Source organism: Lutra lutra, chromosome 4 (genome assembly GCF_902655055.1).
Source record: "Lutra lutra chromosome 4, mLutLut1.2, whole genome shotgun sequence".
Classification (NCBI taxonomy): domain Eukaryota; kingdom Metazoa; phylum Chordata; class Mammalia; order Carnivora; family Mustelidae; genus Lutra; species Lutra lutra.
The window spans coordinates 166160505-166185134 of NC_062281.1; the positions used below are offsets into that span (position 1 = coordinate 166160505).

The 24630-nt window shown below is 57.6% G+C and overlaps 1 protein-coding gene across 5 annotated transcripts in view; it reads right to left on the reverse strand.

Annotated features, from left to right (window-relative positions):
- Positions 1 to 24324, reverse strand: part of KCNQ4 (potassium voltage-gated channel subfamily Q member 4) — a 54119-nt gene extending 29795 nt beyond the window's left edge. For 4 of the 5 annotated variants that reach the window (XM_047726993.1, XM_047726995.1, XM_047726994.1 and 1 more), the window contains exon 1: positions 23991 to 24324. In XM_047726993.1, coding sequence (XP_047582949.1) covers positions 23991 to 24304 — 314 coding nt within the window. In that variant the 5' untranslated portion in view covers positions 24305 to 24324. The remainder of the gene's footprint in view (positions 1 to 23990) is intronic. The other variant, XM_047727000.1, reaches the window with a different exon arrangement.
- Between the last annotated feature and the right edge of the window lie 306 nt (positions 24325 to 24630).

A 24630-nucleotide genomic window follows, 5' to 3' on the forward strand; every position in this document is an offset into this window, starting at 1 on the left:
AAGGCGGGAGGGAAACCAGGACTAAAGAGGTAGAGGGTTTCAAGGAGGGCGAGAATGACAGTGTCAAGTGCAGCCAAAAGGTCAAACAAGATAAGGCCTGAAAAATGTCCACTGGATTTGGTGACAAATTGGTCACTGGGCACCTTGGCAAGGGCAGCTGGCAGCGGGGGAGGCGGGGAGCAGGAGGGGTTCCGGCACAGGCCCATGGGGGTTGGAGAGGAGGAGGGGCATGAGAAAGAGGGAACAGCAGGCATGCAGAGAGCTAAAGTCTTCGGGAGGAGAGGCAGACAGTGGCTGGAGAAGGATGCGGAGCACAGGGACTGGGCTTTGGTTTTTTTATTTTAAGAGGCGAGAACCAGAGTGGAAGAAGCCAGGAGAGAGGGAGCAGTGGAAGATGGGGGAGAGAGAGGGAGCGAGTGAGCAATGGAATGAAGTCCCCAGGGCAGCGGGGAGGCGGGGATCCAGAGCGGGGCGGGGCCAGTGCTGAGCAGAAAGGACCCTGCCAGCTTAGGACAGGTGGCCAGGAGGAGGGGCTAGGTAGGGCAGGAGGTTGGGGGACCGACCAGGAAGCCAGAGCACTTCCTGGGGGCTGCGACATCCTCTGTAGCTGAAGTCAGGCAGAAGAAGTCAGGCCTCCTTCTCAGAGGAGGAGGCAGGGAGCAGAGGTGGGGGAGGTTTGAACAGCCAGTGTGGAGGGAATGGACCAGGTCCTGGGGAGGGGTCCTTGGGGGAACAGAGGACCTTTATTCCCTACCGTAAGGATGGGAGGAAAGATTCAGAACATCACAGGTGCTCTGCCCATGCATTTAAAAAAAATTTTTTTTTTAATTTATTTGTCAGAGAGAGAGGGAGAGAGAGCGAGCACAGGCAGACAGAATGGCAGGCGGAGGCAGAGGGAGAAGCAGGCTCCCCGCGGAGCAAGGAGCCCGATGTGGGACTCGATCCCAGGACGCTGGGATCATGACCTGAGCCGAAGGCAGCTGCTTAACCAACTGAGCCACCCAGGCGTCCCGTGCCCATGCATTTTTTATTTGGTTTGGTTTGGGACATTTTGGGTTTTGTTTTATTTTTTTATTTTTATTTTTTTAAGATTATATTCATTTATTTGACAGAGAGAGAGACAGCAAGAGAGGGAACACAAGCAGGGGGAGTGGGAGAGGGAGAAGCAGGCTTCCTGCTGAGCAAGGGAGCCCCACAATGGTGAGCCTTGAGCCCAGGACTCTGGGACCATGACCAGAGCTGAAGGCAGAGGCTTAAGGACTGAGCCACCCAGGTGCCCCCCTCCTTTTTTTTTTTTTTTTTTTTTGTTTTGTTTTTAAGGCTTGATGGTCCTGAGGGAGGAAAGCAACCATGTAAGATGAGGGGATAATCCCGCCCCCAACCAGGCCAAAGTAAATGCAGAACCAGGCCATGCCTCTGACTTCCTGGTGTGTGTGGGGGGGGGTTCTTCCTTCTCACCAGCGTCCCTCCTCCCAGACAGCCCTGCCAGTGTCTGTCACCTGCTTGGTCACCAACTGGCTCCCTCATTTCTACAACTGGCCCTGGGAGTAGGTGACCCCACCCAGACCAGGATCCCAAAGGCAAGTTTCTGTCTCACCCCCCCGGGGATAGCAAGGGCCAGTCTGTCCCCATTCAGCCAAGGTTCCTGCAGGACAGAGCCCATAACCCCACCACCTTCCAGCAGAAAAGGTGTTTCTTAAGCCCCAAACCAGAACTGATACTGAAAAAGAGACCTAGCTAGATCTGAGGGGCTCCCCCAACTGGGGGGTGCCGTGTGGTCTGGAGGGCCCCAGGCTGCTCTGGGGAGAGCAGGCTCTTACTTTCTCTTGCAGGGGGATAGAGGAGAGGGGCAGTCGGCCAGGCCTCAGAGTGAGGCTCTTTCCAAGAATCCTCAGGGGTTGGGACAAGAAGTTTCCCCTGATCCAGCGATTCTAAATATGGCAAAGGGAGCAAAAGCACGTGACCCAGGGCCCCACACCAGGGCTGCTGCTGCGGCCGCTGCTCCTCTGGGCCAGAGGCCTGTGCTGGGGGCTCAGGGTGAGGGATGAGGTCTCAGTGGAGCCTCAGTTTCCCCGTCCACAACATGAAGGTGGGGCACACTCAGGGAAGGCTAAAGTCCCTCCAGTCTTACTGCTCCCCAGAGTAGGGTGGAGGAGAGAGGGCTGAGACCTCAGCTCAGTTCCAGATTCTTTGAGGATGTCCCTGGAGGGACAGCAGTGGCCAGCACACAGTAGAAAATATGAAAAAAATGTCCCCACTTGGAGAACCAATTAGAAAAAGGCATTCCCTTTAGCCTGAAAAATTATAAATTGGCCCCTGTGGACGGACCCACCAGAAGCAGGCATCCCTTGTTCTGGGCTGACTGAGCCCTAAGCACGGGCTGGATTTCAGTGCCACCAGTGTCTCCTCGGCCAGGCCTCCTGGCAGTGCACAGGGTGTGCAAGGGCGTGGGCAGCCCCGGGGACAGCTCTGACAGCCACCGCAGCCCGGAAGGGCCAGCTCTAATGGTACGGTGTGGCTCTGTGCCCCTCTCCTGGCCACCACTGACGCATCGGAAGCTGGACACTGACCCAAGAAAGGTTCCCCTCTAGGTCGGGCCCAGCCAGTCAGGTTGTCTTTCTCAAGCACGGAACGTAGGACCGCAGAGGAAAGTTGGCAAGGGTGCAAAGAGAAATAGACATGAGGCCGCTGTCCCAGGATCTCATCTCCCCTCCTCTGTTCTGTGAAGCCCAGACGTGCCTCCCGCTGTGAGGCCATGAAACTCTTCTCTCTCCTGGCAGGAGGAGGTCCTATGCCTCCGAGGGCCGGGCCGTTGGTCTTGAGCTGCTGTGAATGGTCTCGGTCTCTCTAGGACGAGGAAGGGAGTGTCTTCTGGACCAGGTGTTTCATGAGTCATAGGCTGGTCCTCTCCTACCTGGACCAGCTCCAGACCCTCCTACTCCTTCTCGCTGCTTCCCCCTGCCACGCCAGCCAGACTACCTGTGCACCAGGGAGGTGGGCTGAGCAACATGTCAAGGGTGGGAACCAGGAAGGAGCAGGGGCCATCCATCTGTGTGCAGCTGGCCAGGCAGCGCTGACTCCTCAAATAAACAGGGAGCGTGGGCTTCCCAAGCAGGAAGCCGGCACAATGAAAGCGAAGTAAGGAGTGGAACACGGGCAGCCTGGATTCTGAACGCTTAACCAAGAGAGCCAATGGGAACCTTCCCCCGGTTCCACCTGAGCCGCTCCATGTGGATTCGGGTGACTCAGTTCTACATTCTGGGCTTGGCATAAGATTCCATTTGAACGAAGAGCCTTGCTGCTTTTTTAAAAAAGTGTGAAATCCACCGACTTGCAGGCTCAGGCCCAAGCTCCTAAGCGCGGTTGCAAGGAAGGCCCTTTCCGCACCAACACCTCACTCCCCACCGCACAGAGCCCAGCCCGGCGCTGGATACTCCGTTGTCACAGCTCTAGTCCCCCACAAAGTCAGCCGCTTTTCCCCATCTTTGCCCATGTCCTGTCTGCCCCTCCTGCAGCCTGGCTGGGTCAGGGGGCGAGCCCACCCCTGGCTCCCTTCATTCCCCATCCTCCTCTCCAGGACCCCCTCCATCATCATGCCATTTCCTTCAACTGGGGAAAAGCTGTTGGAGGAAAGGTCTCCTCCCACAGACCAAGAGCGGGGTGAGGTCTTGTCCTTTTCACCTTGAATGCCCTGTGCCCAGCTGAGAATGGGTGCTGGGCTAAAGCTCCCTGAGAGGGACCACAGGCTTCCCCGCCCCCACCCCAACCCTCCCTACCCCACCACCCCATCCCCGCTGCAGCTGCCTGCGGCTCCGGCTGGGCTTCTCCACCCACCCTGCAGCAGGTGGGGTGTGAGTGAATGAGGACAAGCCCCAGGCCAGTGCCACAACATTCACTCACCCACTAGCTGATTCGTGGGGTAGGCACCCTCCTGGGGGAGATGGGGAATACACAAGGAGAGGTTCAAAATGTGAATTTGTGCCCCACAATGGGCACAAAGTTTACTTAGGGAGTCTGGCTGGCTCAGTCGGTGGAGGGTGTGACTCTTGACCATGGGGTCGTGAGTCTGAGCCCCATGTTGGGTATAGAGCTTACTTAAATTAAAAAAAAAATGTGAGATGATGATGGAAAAAAATTAAGCGAGGGAAAGGAGAGAAAGAACACGGGTAAGGGAGTTCAGGACTATTTTATAGAGGGGGGGTGGGGAGAGCAGCATTGAGAAGGTGACTTTTCCACAGAGATCTCAAGGAAATGAGCGAGTGAGCCATGTGGGTATCTGAGAAAATAGGGTTCTGAGCAGAGAGAAAAACAAGTGCAAAAACCTGAGCCAGAGGGTGCCTGGTACATTCCAGAGGATCACGAAAGGAGTGTCCCCAGGAAGGGGGAGAGTGGTGGGCGACAAGGGCAGAGAGGTAGCTGAGGTGGGAAGCAGATCTTCTCCTGGCTCCTGTGAGGATTTTGGCTTTTGCTCCAAGTGAGATGGGGAGTTCTGAGCAGGGAGTAATGCGATCTGACTTGCGTTTGCAACAGCAAGGACTGTTGAGTAGAGAACAGTCAGCGGTGCAGAGTGGGGATGGGGAGGGGGTCGATGGCATTTGCCATCATACATGGCTATACGATCCAAGAAAAAGATGCTGGTGACTTGTGCTAGGGGGACGGACGTGGCAGGTGAGCAGAAACTAACTCTATTTTCACGTAGAAAGATCCCATAGAGTGAATCAATCCTCTCATTTTTACAGGGGAAACTGAGTCCCAGAGCGGGGCATGAACCACCTGTGATCATACCCTAGGTCAGAGGTGGAGCTGGGTCTAGCACTGAGATTTCCTGATTTCCTAAAGTAATATTCTTTTGATTTCTCCTCTTCCTATGGGAGGACTCAGGCACCTGCCCCTCACCCCCACCTCAGAAACTCCTTCCTCTACGCACTGGGTTAGGGCCTTGCCCCTGTCCATCCTGCTGTGTGTGACAGGGTGGCACTGGGTTCAAGGATTTCCCAGGCCTCCAGCTACTTGAGCCTGGCAGGGGTCAGGGTCACCCCTAAGGAGCCTTCTGTCCTCTGAATCAGCAGAACCTTCCCAAAGGGGGGAGGGGAGGGAGGGAGGGAAGAATCCAAACCAGGGGAAAGAGCTTAGTCCCCAAGACTTGCTTGGTTGTCAGCACTCCGGGAACAGAGAGAGCATCAAGAGCTGACAAGGTGGAACAGGAGATTCAAGGAAGGCCGGGCCCCCCGGGGAACACAGGCCCCAAGGTTGAGCCCAGCCTAGGAGTGCTACAGACTCAGCCACTGAGAATCCCACCCAGTGGGAGCTTTAGGGGGCCTAGAGGTGTTTCAATACCTTTGCTACCAGTAAGCAAAGCAGTATGCAAATTCATGGGCCACACCTGGGGCAGTTGGTCGCAGCTGCCTGAGAGCCTCGCTCCCCATGGGAACCCAAAATCCAGGTCCAGCCAGACTGAATCCTGCAAGACTGACTCCAGGGGGCCCTGACAGTTGGAAAAGGTTTGCTGGGTGACCTTGGGCCAGGAGCACAACTTCTCTGAGCCTATTCCACAGCCAATGTGAAAGGGTGGTTAGGAGGGTCTTGCTTAGGCTGGAAGCCAGTGATAGGATGCAGACATTTTTTCTGTTCTGCCTGTAATGGAACAGGCTGCCCAGCCCCTAGTTCCCGCTGATTTAGAGTGCTCTAAGAGCCAGGAGCCTGCTTGGGGGCTCTCCGCCCTTTGTCAGGGTTGGAGGCTGTAGAAGGCGAGGCACAGGGACCTGAGCAGAGCTAGGAACCAAGGTCAGTGGGCTCTCCATCCAACTCTGCCACCACTCAGCTGTGGAGGTGGGAAGCTGTCACTGAATCCGGCTTTACTCCTGAGGAAGGGAGTGAGGGACGGTCTCTGAGGACCCTACTTTTCGCTCATCCATCTAGGACTGGTGATTCCACCTTTCCCCGTGGGAAGTGAGGTCCTAGTCGCTCCTGAAACTGTCAGTCCTGAGGAGCTTCTAGAGTCTGAGGAGAGGCTCTTTTACATTTCATTTGCATGGTGCTCATTTGCATGGAAAGTCAATCTCCAAAACTCCACTATAATTGAATAATAATAGCAAGGAGGAATGGGGTAGACCAAAGCAAAACTTCCAATAGCTCATTAACCACAGAAAGGGCGCTGGAGGTCAGGGAAGGGGGCATATTGCACTCCTGACGCCCCCTCCTCGTCTAGCCGAGGAAGACGGAACCCTGCAAGTATCAGAGCCAAAGAACAGACCATGAATTCAGCTCTGACCCTGACCTCTGCCAGACTCAAGAATTCGGTCTTGTCTTGTGGGACTTTGGGCAAGTGAGCTGTCCCACTCTGGAACTCAGTTTCTTCGTCTAATGGGGCCAGGGATCCCTTTTGCAGCAATCTGGAGGCAGGGGTCTGGCCCAGATGAACCCCGCGCTGAGGGGTTGCAGAAGGCCTTGGGTTCACTTGGGGACACAGAGGAGGTTGCCTCCAGGCGGGACTCCTCGGGAAAGGGAGGGGCTCCTGGGAGGAGGTCTCTTGGGAGGAGGGCTCCAGGGGGGACTCCTCCCTCCGTACGGCCCTCTACCCGCTTCCCCTACAGGGGCCCCTTCCTCGGCTGCAGACGCACAGCCGTTCGGCGTTCCGGGGTCCGCAGGGCGGGCCCCGCCCCCTGGACGCGGGGTGGGGCTTACTGGAAGGGGCGGGGCAGGCTGGGGGCGGACCCCGAGGTGGTCGGGGCTCTGGGTCGTCCCCGGGAGGGGCGGAGCTTCGCCGACACTCGGCACCCGGCGCAGGAGGGGCGGGGGCGGCGCTGCGGCTCGGGTTACCTCCCTGCGGCCTCCCCCGCCCCGCCGGCTTCTTTTTCCGTTTCCAAATTAACAATTGAAAACGCGGCGGCCAGAAAGGCGAGCAGCGGGCCAAGCGGAAAGTGTGAAGGTGCCGCCGCGTCCCCGAGGACGGGGGGCGGAGAGGGGGGCGAAACACCCCGACTGCCCGGGGCTCGCCCACCTACCGAAGCGGGGTGTGGGCACTGAGCGCCCCGGGACACAGACGTGCCAAGGCCCCTAAGTCGGGTCTTGGCCCGATCCAGCCCCTCCTACTGTTCTGGTCCAGTATCTCAGGACCCAGTGCCCAGACTCCGGGTGGTGCTAGCCCCCGAGGGCGCTGGCGGAGGGGGCGGGGCACCAGGACTGGGTTACTGCTCTTGAGGCTGAGTGCCCAGGAGGGCAGGTGCCAGGCAGCACAGCACCGTCCTTAAGGGCTCCCAGAGTCAGCTAGGTCTGCCTGTGGCCTCAAGTAAGTCATTTCACCTTACAGAGACTCAGTTTCCTCATCTAGAAAATGGGGAGGGACGATGCAGAGCTGAAATGAAACGAAATGAAATGAGAAGATGCGTGCGGTTGGCCCACAGCGAACACAATAGATAATGGTGATGATACTGAGTCCTTGGCATCCTTTCACCTCCTTGTGCACCAGTGGGGAATACTGGAATTGACTGGTCTTTTCCTCCCCTCATTTCCTCAGGGCCTCCCCCAAAGCTCCCCTTAACAGATAAAGAAATTGAGGCCAGGAAGGTCCTCATAAGGGGCTTCAAGTCATTTGTGAGTGAAAAGAACCAGGACCTGAGCTCAGACCTGACCCTCAGGCCTGGATTGGTCTTACAGAGATGAATGTTCCTTGTGGTCAGAGCCCTGGGCATTGGACACCCCCTCATCAGTGTCCAAAGACCCGAGTGCTGATCCTAAGGCAGCTGGAACAAATGAGTGGGTAATAGAGAAAGTCCCCTCTCCCAGGCATGCAGGAGCATGGACCAGTGGGCCAGAGGGTGGATACCAGGGAAAACTACAGTTTCTGGTCCCCCCAGGCCCCGGGTAATGTCAGCGCCACGAATGCTGTGACTTTATCTATCCTGTTTACCACTATCTCTCCCACGCCTAGAACGGGGCTTGGTGCATTGTAGGTCATCAATAAATATTTGTTGAGTGAATAAGTGAATGAATGAATGAGCAGGTCCCCTCTTACACAGCTGTGGCCTCCCACTTGCCACCAGTGTGAGGTGGTCTTCCCTAGGGAGATGGGTTTGGGGTGAGGTGCCCTTCTCCCCAATGTGGAGACACAGGGCCATAGCATGGGGGGAGGAGACAGAAAGCAGGAGGAGAAGATAGAAGAAGAGTTTTCCAGAAAGCAGAGTGGAGATCAGCTGTGTCTTCCTAACCTCCCCCTTCCCACTCCTGTCTGTCCAGGGACTAACCCCTTTCCCCCTCCCTCCAGCCACTTCACTGACTGCCATGATTCAAGCTCCATCCCCACCCCAGCCCTAGTCCACTTACCTCTGGCTGTCTGAGAGTTCCCTCCCCATTTACAATCCTACAATGGTTCCTTACTATGTGCCATCTAAAATCCAAGCTCTTCAACCCAGAGCTTGAGGTCATAAACACACAAGCATCAGCCACTCTCTACCCCTCCATACCCTGTACATTTCTACCCTGGTGATTTCTGTCTCTCTCCCCTCCTCGGGATGGACACCCTCCCTCCCCAAAAATCCCTGCTCTGCTTTGGGAAGCCATGCTCCCCCAGCCCCTTGGGATTCCTGGAACTTCTGGGTACCCCTGGACGCCCTTGTGCTGAGACTCTTCCTACCTCTGTCCCTGCCAGCACCCCCACCTCATTTGGATCCATGTACCAAGGGCAAGGCCAGCTATGACTCCCCCACATCCCCCAGGATGGCCAATTAAAGGCTCAGACAGTATCTGGGAGGGAGCAAGAAGACCCAGATCACTGGGGCCTTGAGCATCATTGAGTCAGGACCTTCCCACTGTCCTGTGAAGCCAAGGGCTCTGGATAAGCGCATCTTGGGGTGGCTGCAGAGGTGGGTAGGTCCAGTAGGACCAATCAAGCCAACCCCAAACACTGGCAGGGCTGGGGAAAGGGTCCAAATGGGGACCCACAAACTGTTAGTTTAAATATTGAAAAGCGTAACTCAAGCTAACAATCTGTTGGATAAAATATGTTCCACCCTTCCTGACACATGCACCTTCATAACAATCTGGAAGGCCAGGTTTGGATTTAAGATCTTGGACTCTTTGGAGTTCCATGCAGGAATCTGGCAAAGAGGGGTTCAAGTCTCCGGTCCCCAGCGCACGGTGTGCCCTCTTCCCGCACTGGGCTCATGCCGCACCAGGAGGGGTGTGGGGTACACGCCTGTGGCTGTCCTCGCCTGCTCTTTCAGACTCCATCTCCATGGGCTGCAAACAGCTGTCCTTGGCTCTAGAAGAGCTCATATACCTTGGCCCTTGGGATGATGAGCCAGGAAAGAGGCCTATATAAACCCTGGAGGCAGGCACAGGGGTCTGGGAGCCGGGAACTGCAGGGTTACCCGGAATGTGTTCTAGAATGAGCAGGGCTGTGTAAGGTTCTGAGCTGGTAGTATGCAGAGCCATAGAGGCTGAGCGGTCAGAGTTCTGGGCCCCTCCTCTTCCCTTGAATCTACCCAGAGCGACGTCACTTTGATATGTTTTATAAATCGTGCTCCTGCGTCACATTTCATCTAAGGAACCAGACCTACTGTATCAAATAGTTTGCAAAACACTAATCCAGCCCCTTGCCTCCTACTGAACACAGAGGTAGCTAAGGCTATGGGGAGCCAGTGACCACAGTCATGTAGCAGGTTAGAGCAAACCCATGGCTCTTGCCTCCTGCCCAGGCCTTGGCCTCTGTGAGCTCTTTTCCGATCTGCTAGACCCAGTTTCTGCAAAGGACAGGCTGTTGTGAGGTGAAGAATACCCAGTCCCCAGTGGGGCTGGAACGGGCAGGCTGCTGAAGCCCTCTGCCTGGACCACAGTCTGGATAGTCTGGACCCTCTGCTCAGGCTGCCCAGCTCAGGCATGGACTGAGAGGCCGAACCAGGCCTGAGAAGGAGAGGGAGTCCTGGTATAAATAACTGTGGGGGGCCGGGATGTTTGGGCCCGTCTCCTGGGCTACGGCTGTGTTTACTGACCAGCGGGGGGGGGGGGGGGGGGGGGGGCAGAGCCCACACATTTGCCTCCCTGACTTGTAGCCAAATTTCTCCAGGAAGGGGTGGCCCAGGATTAGCCCCAAACACTCCAGCTCTGCACCTCCTTGAGGTCCTCCCCCTAACTTTGCCAACATGGGCCCTAACGCCCCCTGACATTGTCCCCATCCTTCATCCCCAAATGCCACACAACACAGTGACTCCATCAGCCCCAAAGTTCCCAGCATTTGCCCCCATAAGTCTCAACTCTGCTCAGATCGTGGGAGGGTGAGGAGCTTGAGTATGGCAGAGGAAGGCCCCAAGCAGAAGAGCTGGGTATATGCCAGGGATCTGAGCTGGGGCTGCTGGGCAGGGGGGTGCAGAGACAAACCTCTCCCACGGCCCTGGCCAAGACAGAGGGGGGCTGCAGCCCCCGGATTAGTAGAGTGCAAATGCCTCTTCCCGGCCCAGTGCCCTTCCCATGCCTGTCATGTGCAGGGTGTTAGATGGCCAGACCCCAGCGTGGGCGGGGTGGGCAGGTGCCCTGTTGGTCATGCCACAGCCAGCTCTCTTCCCCAGGAAAAAACCTTCAGTGCAGGAGGGCAAGGGGGTCCCCTTCTCCGTGGGGGGCAGCAGTCACAGTCTGCTCAAGTATGGGGGCAAAAGGGTTGATATGAGCTGAGTTCCCCCTGTGGGCCAGCCCAGCCTACCTCCCCCTGCCACACACACACACACACACACACACACACACACACACACACGCACACACACACTCTCTGCCCAACTGACTCATGGGTCTTGCTTGAGACACTAAGCTGATGTTCACTGAGAGCAGAGGCTCCAAATCAGGGCTCTATCAAGCAGTCTTAGACAGGTACCTGGGCACCTGAGCTCTAGGCCCATGTCAGCCACTTCCCAGCTGAATAACCTTGGGCAAGTCACTTCTCCCTTCCGAGCCTCAGTGTAAAATAGCATAACGATATCTTCCTCCAGGGTTGTTGAGAACTCAGTGGGACTCAGTGAGCAAACATTAATTAAGCCCCACAGTGGGCCGGCACGGCTCTCAGGGCTTTGTGGGACCATCCAGTGGGAGAGCCGGCATCCTCCCCAGGACAAGGTAGCATTTTGGATCCAGAGGCTCAGACTCAGGGATGTGATGGGACCTGCCCAAGACCACCCAGAGGGGACGTGAGCCCAGGTCAGCTCTGAGGAAAGGTTTTCAGTGATTTATTGGTCTTGGGGACAACTGAAACTCTTGAGCTAAGCTGAGCTCCAATCTGGGCTCTGCCACTGACCTAAGTTTAGTCCATGCCCTGTTCTGGGCCTCAGTTTCCCCATCAGTAGCATGAGGGGAGAGGGCGAGCCCAGTGATTTCCAGTCTATTGAGTTGAGGGAGCGGGCAAGGAGGTAGGGCAGGTCCAGCCCCACATGGGCTCAGCCCCTTTCTCCAGGGCACTGCACCACTAGCTAGGCCAACCATCGGTGCTCTCACGAGCCTATTCCAAGGCCACTGTTCTGGGGACCCCCACAGAGCTTAAGCCCACATCCCCAGACCTCCTTGCCCACAGCCTCGGGGACTGCACCCATCCCCTCTGCTTCCAAGGGCCCCCTCAGCTCAGCCACACACACCTTCCTCCAGGCCAGGCTTTGCATAAGCAGCTCAACTTTCCCTATAGGCAAAGTCCTAGGGCTTCAGGCCAGGTCCAGCCAGGCCTGGGCAGGGTTAGTGGGCGGCTCCAAAGGAGCCTCTCTGGGGACTGCACCACAAGGGGGAAGGCAGGGGGGAAAGGAAGCCAAGCCAATGGCATCCTCGTGGCTCCCTGCCAGAGTTTCCCCCTTACAACCCTCCATGTAAGATCCAGAAAGGTGTCTCTAAAATGCTGGTCTGTCCAGGGTATTCCTGTCTTCAGTTCCTTCCTGGACTTAGTCTCCTCCAAGAAGTCACTGCTCCTCAGCTGGCATCCTCGGCTCACATCCCGTCCTCTTCTCTGCACATCTCCTGCCCCTTCCAGGCTCCCATGCTCCTGACTTCTTGGAGGCCTTTACAACATGCTATGTTCAGCCTCACCTCTGGACTTTGCCCATGCTAGTCCCTCTGTCTTGAATGCTGTTCCTTGCTCCTTCCTGCCCGATTGACTCCTCCTCCTACTTTTGTTGCAGGTTTCAACTTAAACCTCTTCCTCTGGGAAGACTTCCTCATGACGCCTAGTTTGGGGCTGGGTTTAGCCCCTCTGTGCTGGGCTCCTACTGGACTCTGCACCTGTCCAGACAGCAGCCAGCCCCTGGCCCATCTCCCTAGCGCCCGAGGGAAGGTCTGATTCACTGCTCTGTCCCCAACATCTGGGATAGTGGCTAGCCCCAAGGGACTGCCAGTGAGGGCTTCCCAAATGAGAGAGCGAGTTCCCAGTGCTAAACTGGGGTGGAGGACAGAACCATGAATTTTAAGGCCCAACTGGTCCTCATATCGGCCACAGGCCCATGAGGGCCAGTTAGGCATAATATGGTAGGCAAGGACATAGCCCCAGAACTGGACATCAGGGCTTTGAGTCCTGACCCTTCTACCTACACCCAGGCAAGTTTCTCAACTTCTCTGTGCCTCAGCATCCTTAGCAGGGAAATGGGCATAACTGTAGTCCCCAGCTCATGAAGGTGTTGAGAGGAAAAAGTGTAAGGAGCCACAGTGAGTTCTCAGAGCAGCGGCTGGCCCCAGGTCTGCGCTCATTAGACATTTGCCATTAGCATCCCTCTTATTACTGAGAGCTCCAGCAGGAGAGGGAGACTGAGGCACAGTGGGGGGTGAGGCAGGGACCGCAGGAGGCCACACAGGAGGAAGATGGCTTTCCCAACCCAACCCACATCCCCACATAAAAAGTGTCCCCACCCCCAGGCTCCCACACACGAATGTTCCCCTCCAGCATCCCCCACACTGATGATAGCCCTGAAGACCTGCTCACACCAGAGTCCTTGCACACTCAGCCTTTACACACCGCCCTCCTGGGCACTCAGCACCTACTGGCTATGCGACAAAGGCACACGCTTAACCTTCCCACGTCAGCGTCCTCTTCTGGGCGGCAGGGTAATAACCGTACTCCCTCCCGGGGCTCTCGGGAGGATTAAATGAAGTAGTATATGGAAAACATCTGGCACAATCCCAGATAGAGATCACGCTATGGATGTTACTAGCGTATGACAAACTCGGTTAGCACTCGGTCCCAGGCTCCTGGGGAACCGCCCTCTAGTCCGTGTGCTCTTCCTCGGCCTGGACACCAACCCCTTGCTCTGCAGGGTACCCCCTCAGGGTGCGAACCAGTACAGACAGGAGTGCACTGAGCAGCCCAGGACCCCAGAAGAGAGGGAAAGAAGACCCTGGAAAGCACAAAAAGCCCTCCATTCCTCATGGTGATTGTGGTTTGTGAAGCCCTTGAGCAGGAAGTGTTGTTCTGTGGGGAAGGAAGCTGGTGCCTCAGAGACACTGAGCCACCTGGCTGGGGTCATCCAGCCTTTAGGAAGCAGAGGGGGAAGCTGAACCCCAGCAGCTGACTCCTGCTCCTGTACTCCTTTAACTGACGTTTGAGCCCTGATACCCGCTGACCCTGTCCCCACCCACCGCCAGGGGCCATTCTTGGCTAGAGCCCTGGGCTGGTCCTCAGCTGATGAGGAGCGGGGAGGCGGGGGGGGGGGGGGGGGGGGGGGGGGGGGGGGGACACGCCAGGACCGCCCCAGGCCCAGGAGGTGTAGATAATGAGACTGAGCGATCCTCCATTCCGCCCCCACCCCCAATCCTTCCATCCCCACCCAGGCCCTTCTGGCCCTCCAGCTCAGGAGGGAGGAGGCAGGAAGGCGCCCAGACTCAAGGATTTCACACACGGGTAAAATTTCCAAAAAACACTCGGGGACTGGTTGGCAACTTTTTATTTTGCCAAGTAAGGACATTTGAAAAAGAAATTCCCAGCCCCATCATTTCATAAAAGAAAGGACATAATCTCAGACTAAAAGTCCTTTAAATGGAATAAATTTAGCTTTATGAAAAAGTCACCACGTTGTCCTTATTTCCCTCGATTTTGCCTTAGGCCACTGAGAACCACATGCGTCTGCTGACATATCTGAGAGCCACTTGGAACTTGGGCTTGGGAGTCACCCAGACATGGGTTCGAATGCTGCCTCCACCATGGACAAGCGGTGTAATCAGGTGCACGTAATTTCCTCCCCGAGCCTCACTTTCCTATCTGCAAAATAGGCACATAATAGTGTTTGCAAAATGCTAGCTCCTGGGAAGAAATCAGGCAAGCCGTGGCTCCCAGCCAGGGGTGCCTCCCTCTCCCGTCACTGCCTATGGCTCCCCATTGCCCGGAGGGCAAAGCCCACCTCCATAGCTTGATGATCCAGAACAGGGGAGATAGAGGAAGAGGGTTCCACCTCTTGCTTCCACCAGCTCTTGCTCTTGCCTCCAAGTGGAGGGCACTCGGGATAAAAATCACAAGCGCTCCCAGCTCAGCGCCTGCACAACAGAGAACCTGGGGTCCTTTCTCCAGTTTCCCTCTAGTTGGCAAAGCTGTGCTCTTCCTTATAACCGGCCTCAATGCCACCTTCATTCCCTGGCTCAGAAAACATTTACAAGTTACCAACCACATGCCAAGCACTGTGCTCAACCCCCACCTCCCAGACCTCACCACCCAGTACCGAAGAACGCATAGGACTGGGTGAGCCGGGCTCTGGGGAAGGCCCCCCGCCCCAGCCGCCCCCGTTGAGCCTGGAGTGGAGGTGGGTGGGGAGTGATTCCAAGAAGATGGGGTGCTCCAGCTGAGAAGTGAAAAATGGATAGGTGTTCACTAGCTGATGGATGGGCGGGGGAGGGAGTTTCGGGCCAAAGGAAAAGCACAGAGATCGTTAAATAGCATGCTTTAGGGACACTATAAGCTGCTTCTTGGGTGACTAAAGAATGCTTGAAGGGTGCCTGGCTGGCTCAGTCGGTTAAGCGTCTGCCTTCGGTTCAGGTCATGATCCCAGGGTCCTGGGATCCAGTCCAGCATGGGGCTGCGGTGGGGGGGGGGGGGTCCCTGCTCAGTAGGGGGCCTACTTCTCTCCTCCCCGCTTGTGCTCGCTACCTCTGTCTCTCTCTCTCTCTCTCTTTAATAAATAAATAAAATCTTAAAAAAAAAAAAAGATGCCTGAGGGAGGGGGTTCCTGACTTGGGCAGTGAGTGGTAGGAGAGTCACTGTTGGGGGCACTGGGGAAGCGAGAGGCTGAGTTTGAGGTGCCCACGGGATAAGGGGGCAAGGTGTTCCTGGGAAGCTCAGGGATGAAACTGCAAGGGGCAGGCTGTCATCCCAGAGGGGACCCACAGTGTCACAGGAGTGCCTGAGGCCACGCACACACACACAAGAACTCTGTATAGTGAGGAGGACACACAACAGAGCCATGAGGAACTCCAACATTCATTGGGCAGAAAGAGAGAGAAGAGCCAGAGAGGCCGACTGAGGAGAGTCAAGTGAGGACCCGACAGGCTTAGACCTTCAGGGGCAGCATCCTGGGGACCCTGTCCCGGCTTTGAATCCCACCTCTACAGCTTGCTGGTTATACTGACTTGGGGCCTTCATTCCCCTCTGTAAAACAGGGCTGGCGTATTTTTCACAGCAAGGACAATAAAGGGCAGCAGGGAGAGGTCCAAGACCCTGGGGCGGCCTTCAGCGCACCCCCAGGCTGCATCTCCCTCCCCCTGCTGGGCCCTGGGTCATACTTTCCCCCTCCTCTGTCTCCCCCACCAGACTGCCTGCAATCCCCAGAAGGTGGAAAATCAGACGAGTGAGTGAACCCAGAGGTGCAATGCTGAGGGAGGCATTGCTTAGTCCTGGGTAACTCCAGCACAACCCCCATCTACTGAGGGGACCTGTGTGAACTGTGTCCTTGGGCCACCTGGTCCTTTCTCCTGGCCTCAGTTTCCCCATGTGTGCAAAGAAGCTACGGCTCTGCTTGAGCTCTGAGGCCTTTCTGGCTCTGATGTCTGGCAGCAGGATGAAATGAGAAAGGGTGAGGGCAGAAAGGCCTATTTCTACCCCAGGAGAGGAAGTCCCACAGCGGTCTGGGTCCCCATTATGCCCAGAGACTGGTCCCTCCGGAAGAGGGTGGCAGCTGGGCCAAGGAGGGCAGGAGCAGAGACGCCCGGGATTGTGCTGACAAAGCTGTTCCTTCTCCCCTCCTTTGCTCCCTGCCCCCTCCCCTCCCAGGGGACAGCCAAGCCCAGCAAAAAATAAACCCAAAGACGGTGACCTGGGGAGGCCTGAGGCTCCCAGGGAGGAGTGGCAGGGAAGGAGCGGCTTAGGGGCAGCCTGTGACCACCCCCCCAAAGCCAAAGGGTACCTGACCCCTCTCCCCCACTCCCCCCACCCGCCAGAACTCGGCTCCCAGGGAGCAGCTTCTGTCTCCTCTGCATCCTCACCCTGTGAAGGAGGGGTGCCCCTTGCTTGGCAGGATAATGAGCAGAGTTAATCTTGTCCTGCACAGCTAGACGTGGGTCCGCAAGTTTTGGGAAGGGTACTGCAGGGAATTGCACTCTACCTCCTGGTTAGTGGGCAGTCCTTCCTGCTGTCTGACCTCCATCCTTCATGCTTCAGTGGGAATCACGCTCCATGTATCTCCAGCAAGCTTTCCCCCTTTCCCACCTGCCTGGCCTACATGTCTGAGGAGTCTCAGGAGAAAGTGCCCCCCCTCCTCAAGAGATTGAGGAGGGCCGCCAGGCCAGAGACCCCACTCCACTCACTGTTCCCCAGTCTCCAAGAAGGAAGGAAGAGGGAGGGAATTGCTGAGCTCCCTGCTCTCTTTGCCTCCCTCCCTCAGGCGCTGCCCACGGATTCCCAGCCCAATTAGTCTGCTGCCTGGGGCTGCCCCTCCCATTCCTTCCTCACTTCCCCGCCAGGTGCCAAGCCCCCAGGGCACACAGATCCTGCCCTAAGGACAGAGTTGCCCAGAAAGCCTGGAGTCCTGGGGGCACTTTATGGGCACCCCCCCCATGTCTATCACCCTCTCCCTAGCCCATCAGAGCCCCCTCTGGGGGCAGGCAGCCTCCCAAGTGCCCTTCTAAGTGCTCCCAGTCCTTGGAAGGGCCCAGGGAAAAGGTGCTGGAGACTCTCACGGCCCCCCACTCCTGCAAAACTTAAGGTCTGTACAGCAGCTCCTCCTGGTCCCCCTGAGTCCCTCAGTGCGCAGCAGCTGTGAACGGTCCACGTTCCTGTTTAGCCCCATCTTACGGGGAGGGGGGGAGTCAGGCTGGTGGACTGGGGTGGAGCGGGGTACATACTTTCCCAGCAAGTATTAAGATCTCTAAATCTCCTTTGGGATTCCCTGTCCCCATTCCCCAGGATGATATGTTCAGGAGAGAGGGGGGTATCGCCCCCCTCTCCCAGGGGTCCCCTGCTGTCCCCCTGAGCACCATGGCTCTACTTCCATCTCCCTGGGGTCAGGCTGGCTGCAGGTGTGACCATGAGGCCTACACAGTGGAGTCCCAGACAGGGTGCAGGCCTGGTCTGTCGCCCTGAGCCCCCCAGGCCTGGTACAGAGCCATCTAGGGACCCAGGTCGGAGTCCTGGCACCACCACTCACTAGCTGTGCAGCCTCGCACAAGTGGGTGGCGTCCCCTCTCCAGCCCCATCTTCCCCTGATGTGAACCAAGGATCACGAAGGGTCTGCTTTCGGTCATGCCTGTGGGGGTTAGAGGCGGGACTGTAAGGCCGGAGCCCACAGAGAGCACCCCCCACCCCCCAGCCCCGTGCAGTCACCCTGGACTCTGTGCTAGACCAGCACACCGTTCCACCTCCCCAGGCAGGAGAACAGTGAAAGGAACCGCGACAGAACAACTGGGTGTCAGCCGGTGCCTGCCACCACCTGCGCCCGGCATGGCGCCCACACTTTAACCCACTTGGCCCCGACTCTCCTGGCTTTTAGATGACAAAATTGAAGCTCAGAGAGGTCAGGTAACTTGCCCAAGGACACATAACTGCTTTGCGTGGGACAAGAAGTGAACCCAAATCTGTCGGACTCAGAGCTCATGCTCTTGACCCACTCAGGGGGCAGCCTCTGGAGAGAGGACAGGGCCCCACTCTTTCCCCACCCCAGCCCCACAACTCCCACACTTGGGGTGCTAGAGAGGGGCCCCCTGAATTCCCTGCTGGGGGTCAGCCTTGCGCAATAACCCCCATGGGTGCAGTGCTGGGGAGGAAGTGCGATGAGCTGCTCCCTGCATGGTCCCCTTGGGGGGCGGGGGTGTCAGGGGCAGGGCCTTGGCCGCTCTGCAGAGCTTTCCTTTCTCCTGCTCCCCGGGAGATTTCAGCTCCCTTGACTGGCTCAGAGAACCTTAAATTAATCATCCACTCAAAATGCTGCCATCAGCCCAAGAATAATCACCTCTCGAAACACTCCTGGCTCCAACACTGGGAGAACAGAGGTTTCCGCAGCAGTAGAGACTAAAGTCAGACTTTCAGCAGGGCTTCCTCAATGGAAGGAATGAACATACTTGTTCATTCTCATTGCTACCCCACCCCGACTCTCATTCCCCGACCTTTCACCGCAGCTGATCCAGATTACCAAGAGAAATACCAAGAGTTACTTGAAAGAGAAGACTTTTTTCCAGATTATGAAGAAAATGGGACAGATTTATCAGGGGCTGGTGATCCATACTTGGATGATATTGATGATGAGATGGACCCAGAGATAGAAGAAGCTTATGAAAAGTTTTGTTTGGAATCAGAGCGTAAGCGAAAGCAGTAAAGATAAATTTCAGCACATCAGTTTTATAAAGCGGTTTAGGTTATGGTGATTTAGCAGAACACAGGAAAATGTGTCACACTTATACCAAATTAAGGATGTTGAGTTATGTTACTAATGTATGCAACTTTAATTTTGTTTAACACTATCTGCCAAAATAAACTTTATTCCCTATAACTTAAAATGTGTATATATATATAATAGTTTATTATGTACAGTTAATTCCACTGTTTTGGCTGCAATAAAATAGATTTTGAAATAAAAAAAAAAAAATGGAGTCGGGGTGGGGTAGCAATGAGAAGTCTAACTTGAGCAGGAGGGCATCAAGGGGCCTAAGGGGCAGGGAGAGGAACAGAAGAAGGGATAGAAAGCTGGCAGGATGGTCTCTCCATTTGCCCCCTCCTCATAAGGACCAAACAAAAGAATGAGAACTGAAAAACAGCAGCACCAAAAATCTGGGTCACACTCCAAGACTTTCCCCATCACAAGGCCAAGTTCTTGGGACGTTAGCCTTCACCATCAGCTGGGGCGAGGAACAGATCTAAAGTCCTGATCTGGGAGGCAGAGCCCTGGGTTCCTGGCACAGTTGTACTACCGATCTGCCAGGTGTGACACTCCTTTCCGTGCCTCAGTGGACTCAGCAGCACCCTGCGGGCCTGGGCAGAACGGTCCCGGGGGCGGCCTTCAGGGAAAGTAAAGGCCAGCCGAACTCTAGGAGGCCAGCTAATCTGCTCCCACGTGGCCCTGGGGCTGCCCTCCCAGGTGGATGCACAAGTAAACCGAGGCCTGTAAGGGCAGCCCTGCTGGTGTGGACAGGTGGAGGCAAGAAACTCAGGGAAGGGGGTTGGCTCTCTTCTGTGCTAGGGGTCTGGGCTGGGGCGGCAGGCCCGGGAGTGTCTCTGTGAAGTCAGTGAAGAGGTAGGGGCAGCTCTGTGTTAGATTTCCTTTCCTTGGAGGTGTGCCACAGATGCGTTTGGGATGTCCATGGCCACACGTGTCAAAGCTATAGTGAGTGTGTGCACGAGACAGACAGTTGAGTGTGCAGCGGGGATGTGTGTGTGTGTGCCTGGGTGCTGGGTGCTGTGTGCTGAGGGCTGGGTGCTACGTGCTGGGGCAGAGAAACAAATGGCCCAGGAGCGGCCCTCCTGCGGGGCCCGGGGCTGGGACCCTGGCTGAAGCCAAGATGCGGGAGAAGGAGGTCTGAGTCAGCCCTCGCTCTCAGGAGGCTCCACAGAGACCGCTCCTGAGCCTCGTCTCCCCACCTGTCAAATGAGGAGGGTAGCAGCACTTGCCTGGTAGAGGTGGTCTACAGATGGCCCGGTGATCACTGCCGCTCAATGAGTGATGAGAAATTTCCATTCCAACTGCTGGAGCCACCACCACCCCCCCAACCCCGCCAGACAACTGCAGGCAGTAGGGGGCACGGCCTGGATAGGGAGTCAGGAGTCTTGGGGTCTGGTTCCACATTTGCTTCTGATTCACTGTGTGACGTGGGTCCTTAGAGCCTTAGTTTTCTTATAAGCAAAATGGGCTATCAAAATGTGGACCCACCTCTTGGGGACGCCTGAGGGCTCTGGGCCCCCTTTACTGGGCTGATTACCAACCCAGGCAGTGATCGTTCTCAGATGGGCAGGGTGGGAGCTTGGAAGACTCCGGGGTTAGGAGTCTGAGGGCCCCAGGAGCTGCCGCCACCTCCTCCCCTCCCCATTCCCACAGCTTCTGACCCCAGGGACAAGGCTGAGGAGGATGTTTACAGAGTGTAAACCTTCACATAGAGAAAGCACTGGGCAGCTGGGGGCTGGGAGCAGCCAGAGTCTCACAGTGGCGTGGGGAAAGCAGGGGGTAATGACCTTGCCCTGTATCAGCCCCCTCCAGCCCTCTAACTTCAAGAGTGAGGCTGGGGGGCGGGGCGGGGGAGCTCTGAAAGGGTGCAGAGAGGAGGTGGGCCTCCTCCTCCACCCCGCCAACCACCCACCAAAGGCTCAAAAAGCAGGACGGGGGGGGCACCTGGGTGGCTCAGTGGGTTAAGCTGCTGCCTTCGGCTCAGGTCATGATCTCAGGGTCCTGGGATCGAGCCCCGCATCGGGCTCTCTGCTCAGCAGGGAGCCTGCTTCCTCCTCTCTCTCTCTGCCTGCCTCTCTGCCTGCTTGTGATCTCTCTGTCAAATAAATAAATAAAAATCTTAAAAAAAAAAAAAAAGGCAGGACGGGTAGTGATTGTGGTGTTTCTCCAAATCCAGAGAGCAGAGCCTGTGAAGGGTTGAGGCCTTAATCAGAGACTGGAACACTGAGGAGGGGCTGGGGTTTAGGGACAGGACCAGGGGCCTACAGAGAGGTGAGAGAGATGGGAGAGGGGGCTTGCAACCCCTCATCCTGGACCTCAATAAGGAGAAGACGGGAGTCCGCGGTTCCCACGTCCCAGAGACCACAGCTGCAGGGGCAGAAGGGCCGGAATCCGAGCTCATCCTCTGGACAGTCTTCAGTGCCAGAAAATATGTGGGCTGCGTGGGGACCTCACTGGCAGGTGTGAGGCTGACGTCCCCCTTGGGTGAACGGACCCAGCTCACCCCAGTGCCCTCCTTCCTGAGCCCTTCTTTTCCAGGCTTTTCTGCCAAGCCCCTCCTGCTAGGGCCTGAGTCTCTGGGAAGGGGGGGCTAGCTAACTGAGCACAATGAGACCCCTGCACTTGAGCCGCCTCTGGGCGCCCATTGTGGAGGTGGGAAAGGATCTGGCCGAGAGTGCAGCGGGAGGGCTCGGAGTCCAACAGCAGGAAGCACTTCCTGGCAAGAACAGCCAAGACCCCAGAGTGAGTGACTGAGAAACCCCACATCTGGAGCACCTCAGGAGCAACAGAAGCCTCCGGTCTGGCCCCCTCCGCCAGCCCCAGGAATAACCCCCATCTTTCACACTCAGGCCCTTGCCGCACACTAGGCTCTTTCCCACCTATTACCTCATCTGAGAGCGAGGCCCACAAGGTTGGGGTTTCTACCCACTCTGACGGCCGAGACATCTAAAAGCTCAGAGAGGCCCAGTGATCCATCCAAGATCACACAGCCCCCAAGAGGTAGGGCTCCCAACCCCTCGCTCCATTTGATCTCTAAGACAGAAGCCTAGTTCCCTGAGATTCCCTAGCCCTGTGGATCTTCTCACGCCGCGTTTCCTCCCCCAGAGCTCCTGAGATGCCTCGTCCCTGGGCTCCCAGGCACAAGTGGTCAGAACAAGCACGCCCCTGGCCAGGGCATTCCTGGCATCCGGAAAGGGCAGGATGTGGGGCAAAGGTGCCAGCAGATTTAGCTCCTGGAGAGGAAGGAGAGGCCCTTCCAGAAGAGGCGAAGACAGCGGCTGGCCGGAGGACATGAGGCGGGTCCTTCACCTCTGGTGACCCCTGGGGGCCTGAGAGACCAGGCCTCAGGACAAAAGACCCCCGCCTCAGAGGCCTACTGGTTTCCCTGGGCCCACCCTTGCCTTGGAAGGGTCATCTCCCAAGAGGAGCCCACGAAGGCACAGCCCCTCTCCGTGGAATGTCTCAGCCTCCTTGGGCGCCCCAGGCTGATGTGGGCAACTCGACCACCTTTCCTTAGCAGTCCTCTGCTGCTTTCACCTGACTCTGTACAACTCCCTTGTACTGTCATCACTCCCACAATCCTCTCTGCAGCGAAAGACATTCATCCCAGATGCTCCCAATGGGCACTGGGGGTTGGGCTACCCTTAACAGTTGACTCTGACTCTGACCCTAAGTCTGACCTCATGTCCTGACCAACTCACCTCTGCCCCTGGCCTGGCCCAGCTGGAGTCTCTGCCTGAGTCAAGGCTGCCACCCCCAGGAGCACACTGGCTGAGAGAGTCCTCCTCTGCCCTCCCTACGGCCAGGGGGCTCCCCTTCACCTCTGAAATTCTGCGCGCCCAGTTAGGATGGGGCAGAGGCAGGCAGAAAGACAGACCAAAAGACAGGTAGAAGACCAAGACAGATGGACAGGCACACGGACAACTGGACAGACGGATGCTTGTCCCACAGAGGGATGGAAACAGACAGGCAGAAGGACCACTGGACAGTGAGGTGGGGGGGAGATGAACAGACAGGCTAACTTGCACACAGGTGGAAATTCCAGCAGAAAGACAGCCAGACAAGGCAGAAAAACTGCCTGACAGTCAGGTGGACAGGCAAGGGGGCCACCGAGGAGACCCCATAGACTAAAGGGCCTGCTCTGAAGGCAGCAAGAAGGGATTAATATCGGTACATTTTCCAGGGACCGGAGGTCTTTCTCGGGCACCTCCAGGCGTCCCAGCGCCAGGCCCAGCCCTTCAACTGATATCCGCGGGGCCTCTCATGTTCCCGGCTGGGCCAGGCCGTCCCCCAAGACTGAGCTCTAGGCTGCCAAAATTCACTCTTTACATCCATCCAAGAGGGGTCAGTGTTTTTGAAAGTTGTAGGAGCCTGGCAAGGGGGAGGAGGGGGCCAGCAGCGTCAGTGTTTCCAAACCGACTGCTCTCCTCTTTCTTTTTCCCCAGGGTGCCCAGAGCCAGGCCTGGTACAGCAGCCAGTGAGTGGGGCGGGCTAGCGGGCCCAGGCACCGGGGTAGCCAGGGCAGCCCGCTGCTGCCACCGGCGGGTGCAAGGTGGAGGGGAGGCTGGGTGAAGACCGTCACACAGCACACACGAGTGTCAGGGCTCAGGTGGCTCACAGGGACCCCCGAGCCCCTACAGTGGGGGGCCAACTGGGACTGGGGTGGAGGCCATCCCTGTAGAGGGCCATCTCCAAGGGGCGCCCAGGTGGGAGCCCACTGTGGCAACAAAGTTGGGGAGATAGTAACAAATTGTGTGGGGGCCACTGGGTCCCCTTTGTGTCTGGGGCAAAAGGAGGCAGAGGCAGGGAAGAGGAAAGAGGATCCCACCGTAGTGGCTCCGGAATGCAGAGAGGATGGGGGACAAGACACTGGATGTGGGGAGTACCTGGGAATGGGACGGAGGAGCAGGGGTTGGAGATCAGAATGAAAATAGTTGAGGTAGGGAGGTCAGAAGCGAGGTCAAGCAGGGGTCAGGACCCGGGGATCAGGGTTAAGGTCAGGCTGGGGGAGGATCAGAAATCGGGCTCAGGCCTGGGGGTGAGCGAGAGGAGGGTCGGCCGTGGGAATGGGGGGCAGGGGGCGGAGCCAGGGCGGCCGGCGACGGCCCCGGGGAGCCCAGGCTCCGGCAGTGGTCAGCCCGGCGGGAGCGCGGGGGCGCGGCAAGGGGCACGGGGTCGCAAACTCACATGAAGACGTGGTAGACGAAGGCCCAGCCGCGGGGTCGCTCCAGCACGTTGTAGACCCAGTTCTGCAGGCGGCGGTAGCGCTTGTGCGCGGCCGAGGAGCGCTGGCCGCAGGCGGAGCCCGAGCCTGAGCCCGGCCCAGGGAGGGGCGCGCCCGGCGGTAGGGGGCTGCCCAGAAGGCCGAGGCGGCGCGGGGAGCCGCCCCCGCCCGCCTCGCCCCGCTCGCTCTGTACCGCGGTGAGCGCCACCAGCTCGGCGCGGGGGGCGTCCCCGGGCGGGGGGGCCAGGCCGAGGCGGCGCGGGGGGGCCTCGGCCATGGGCGGCGCCGGGCGTGGGGTTGGGGGGGCGCCGGGGCCCGGCTGCGGTCCGGGGCGGGCGGGCGCGCGCGGGGCGCTCAGTGGCGCATGGCTCGGACCCGGGCCCGGCGGGGGCGGCCCGGGGCGGGCGCGGGCGGCGGGGGGCTAGGGGCCGGCCCGGGGCGGCGCGGGGGCCGGGGGCGGGCGCGCGGAGCCTGGGGGCCGCCGGAGCCCGCACTGACCGCCCGCTTCCCCGGCGACTGGGGCGGCTCTTTCCGACTCCAACTCTCTTATTACGCGCTCCATGCCGCTCGCCTTTCCACCTGCCTCAGGCGCGCCGCTCACAT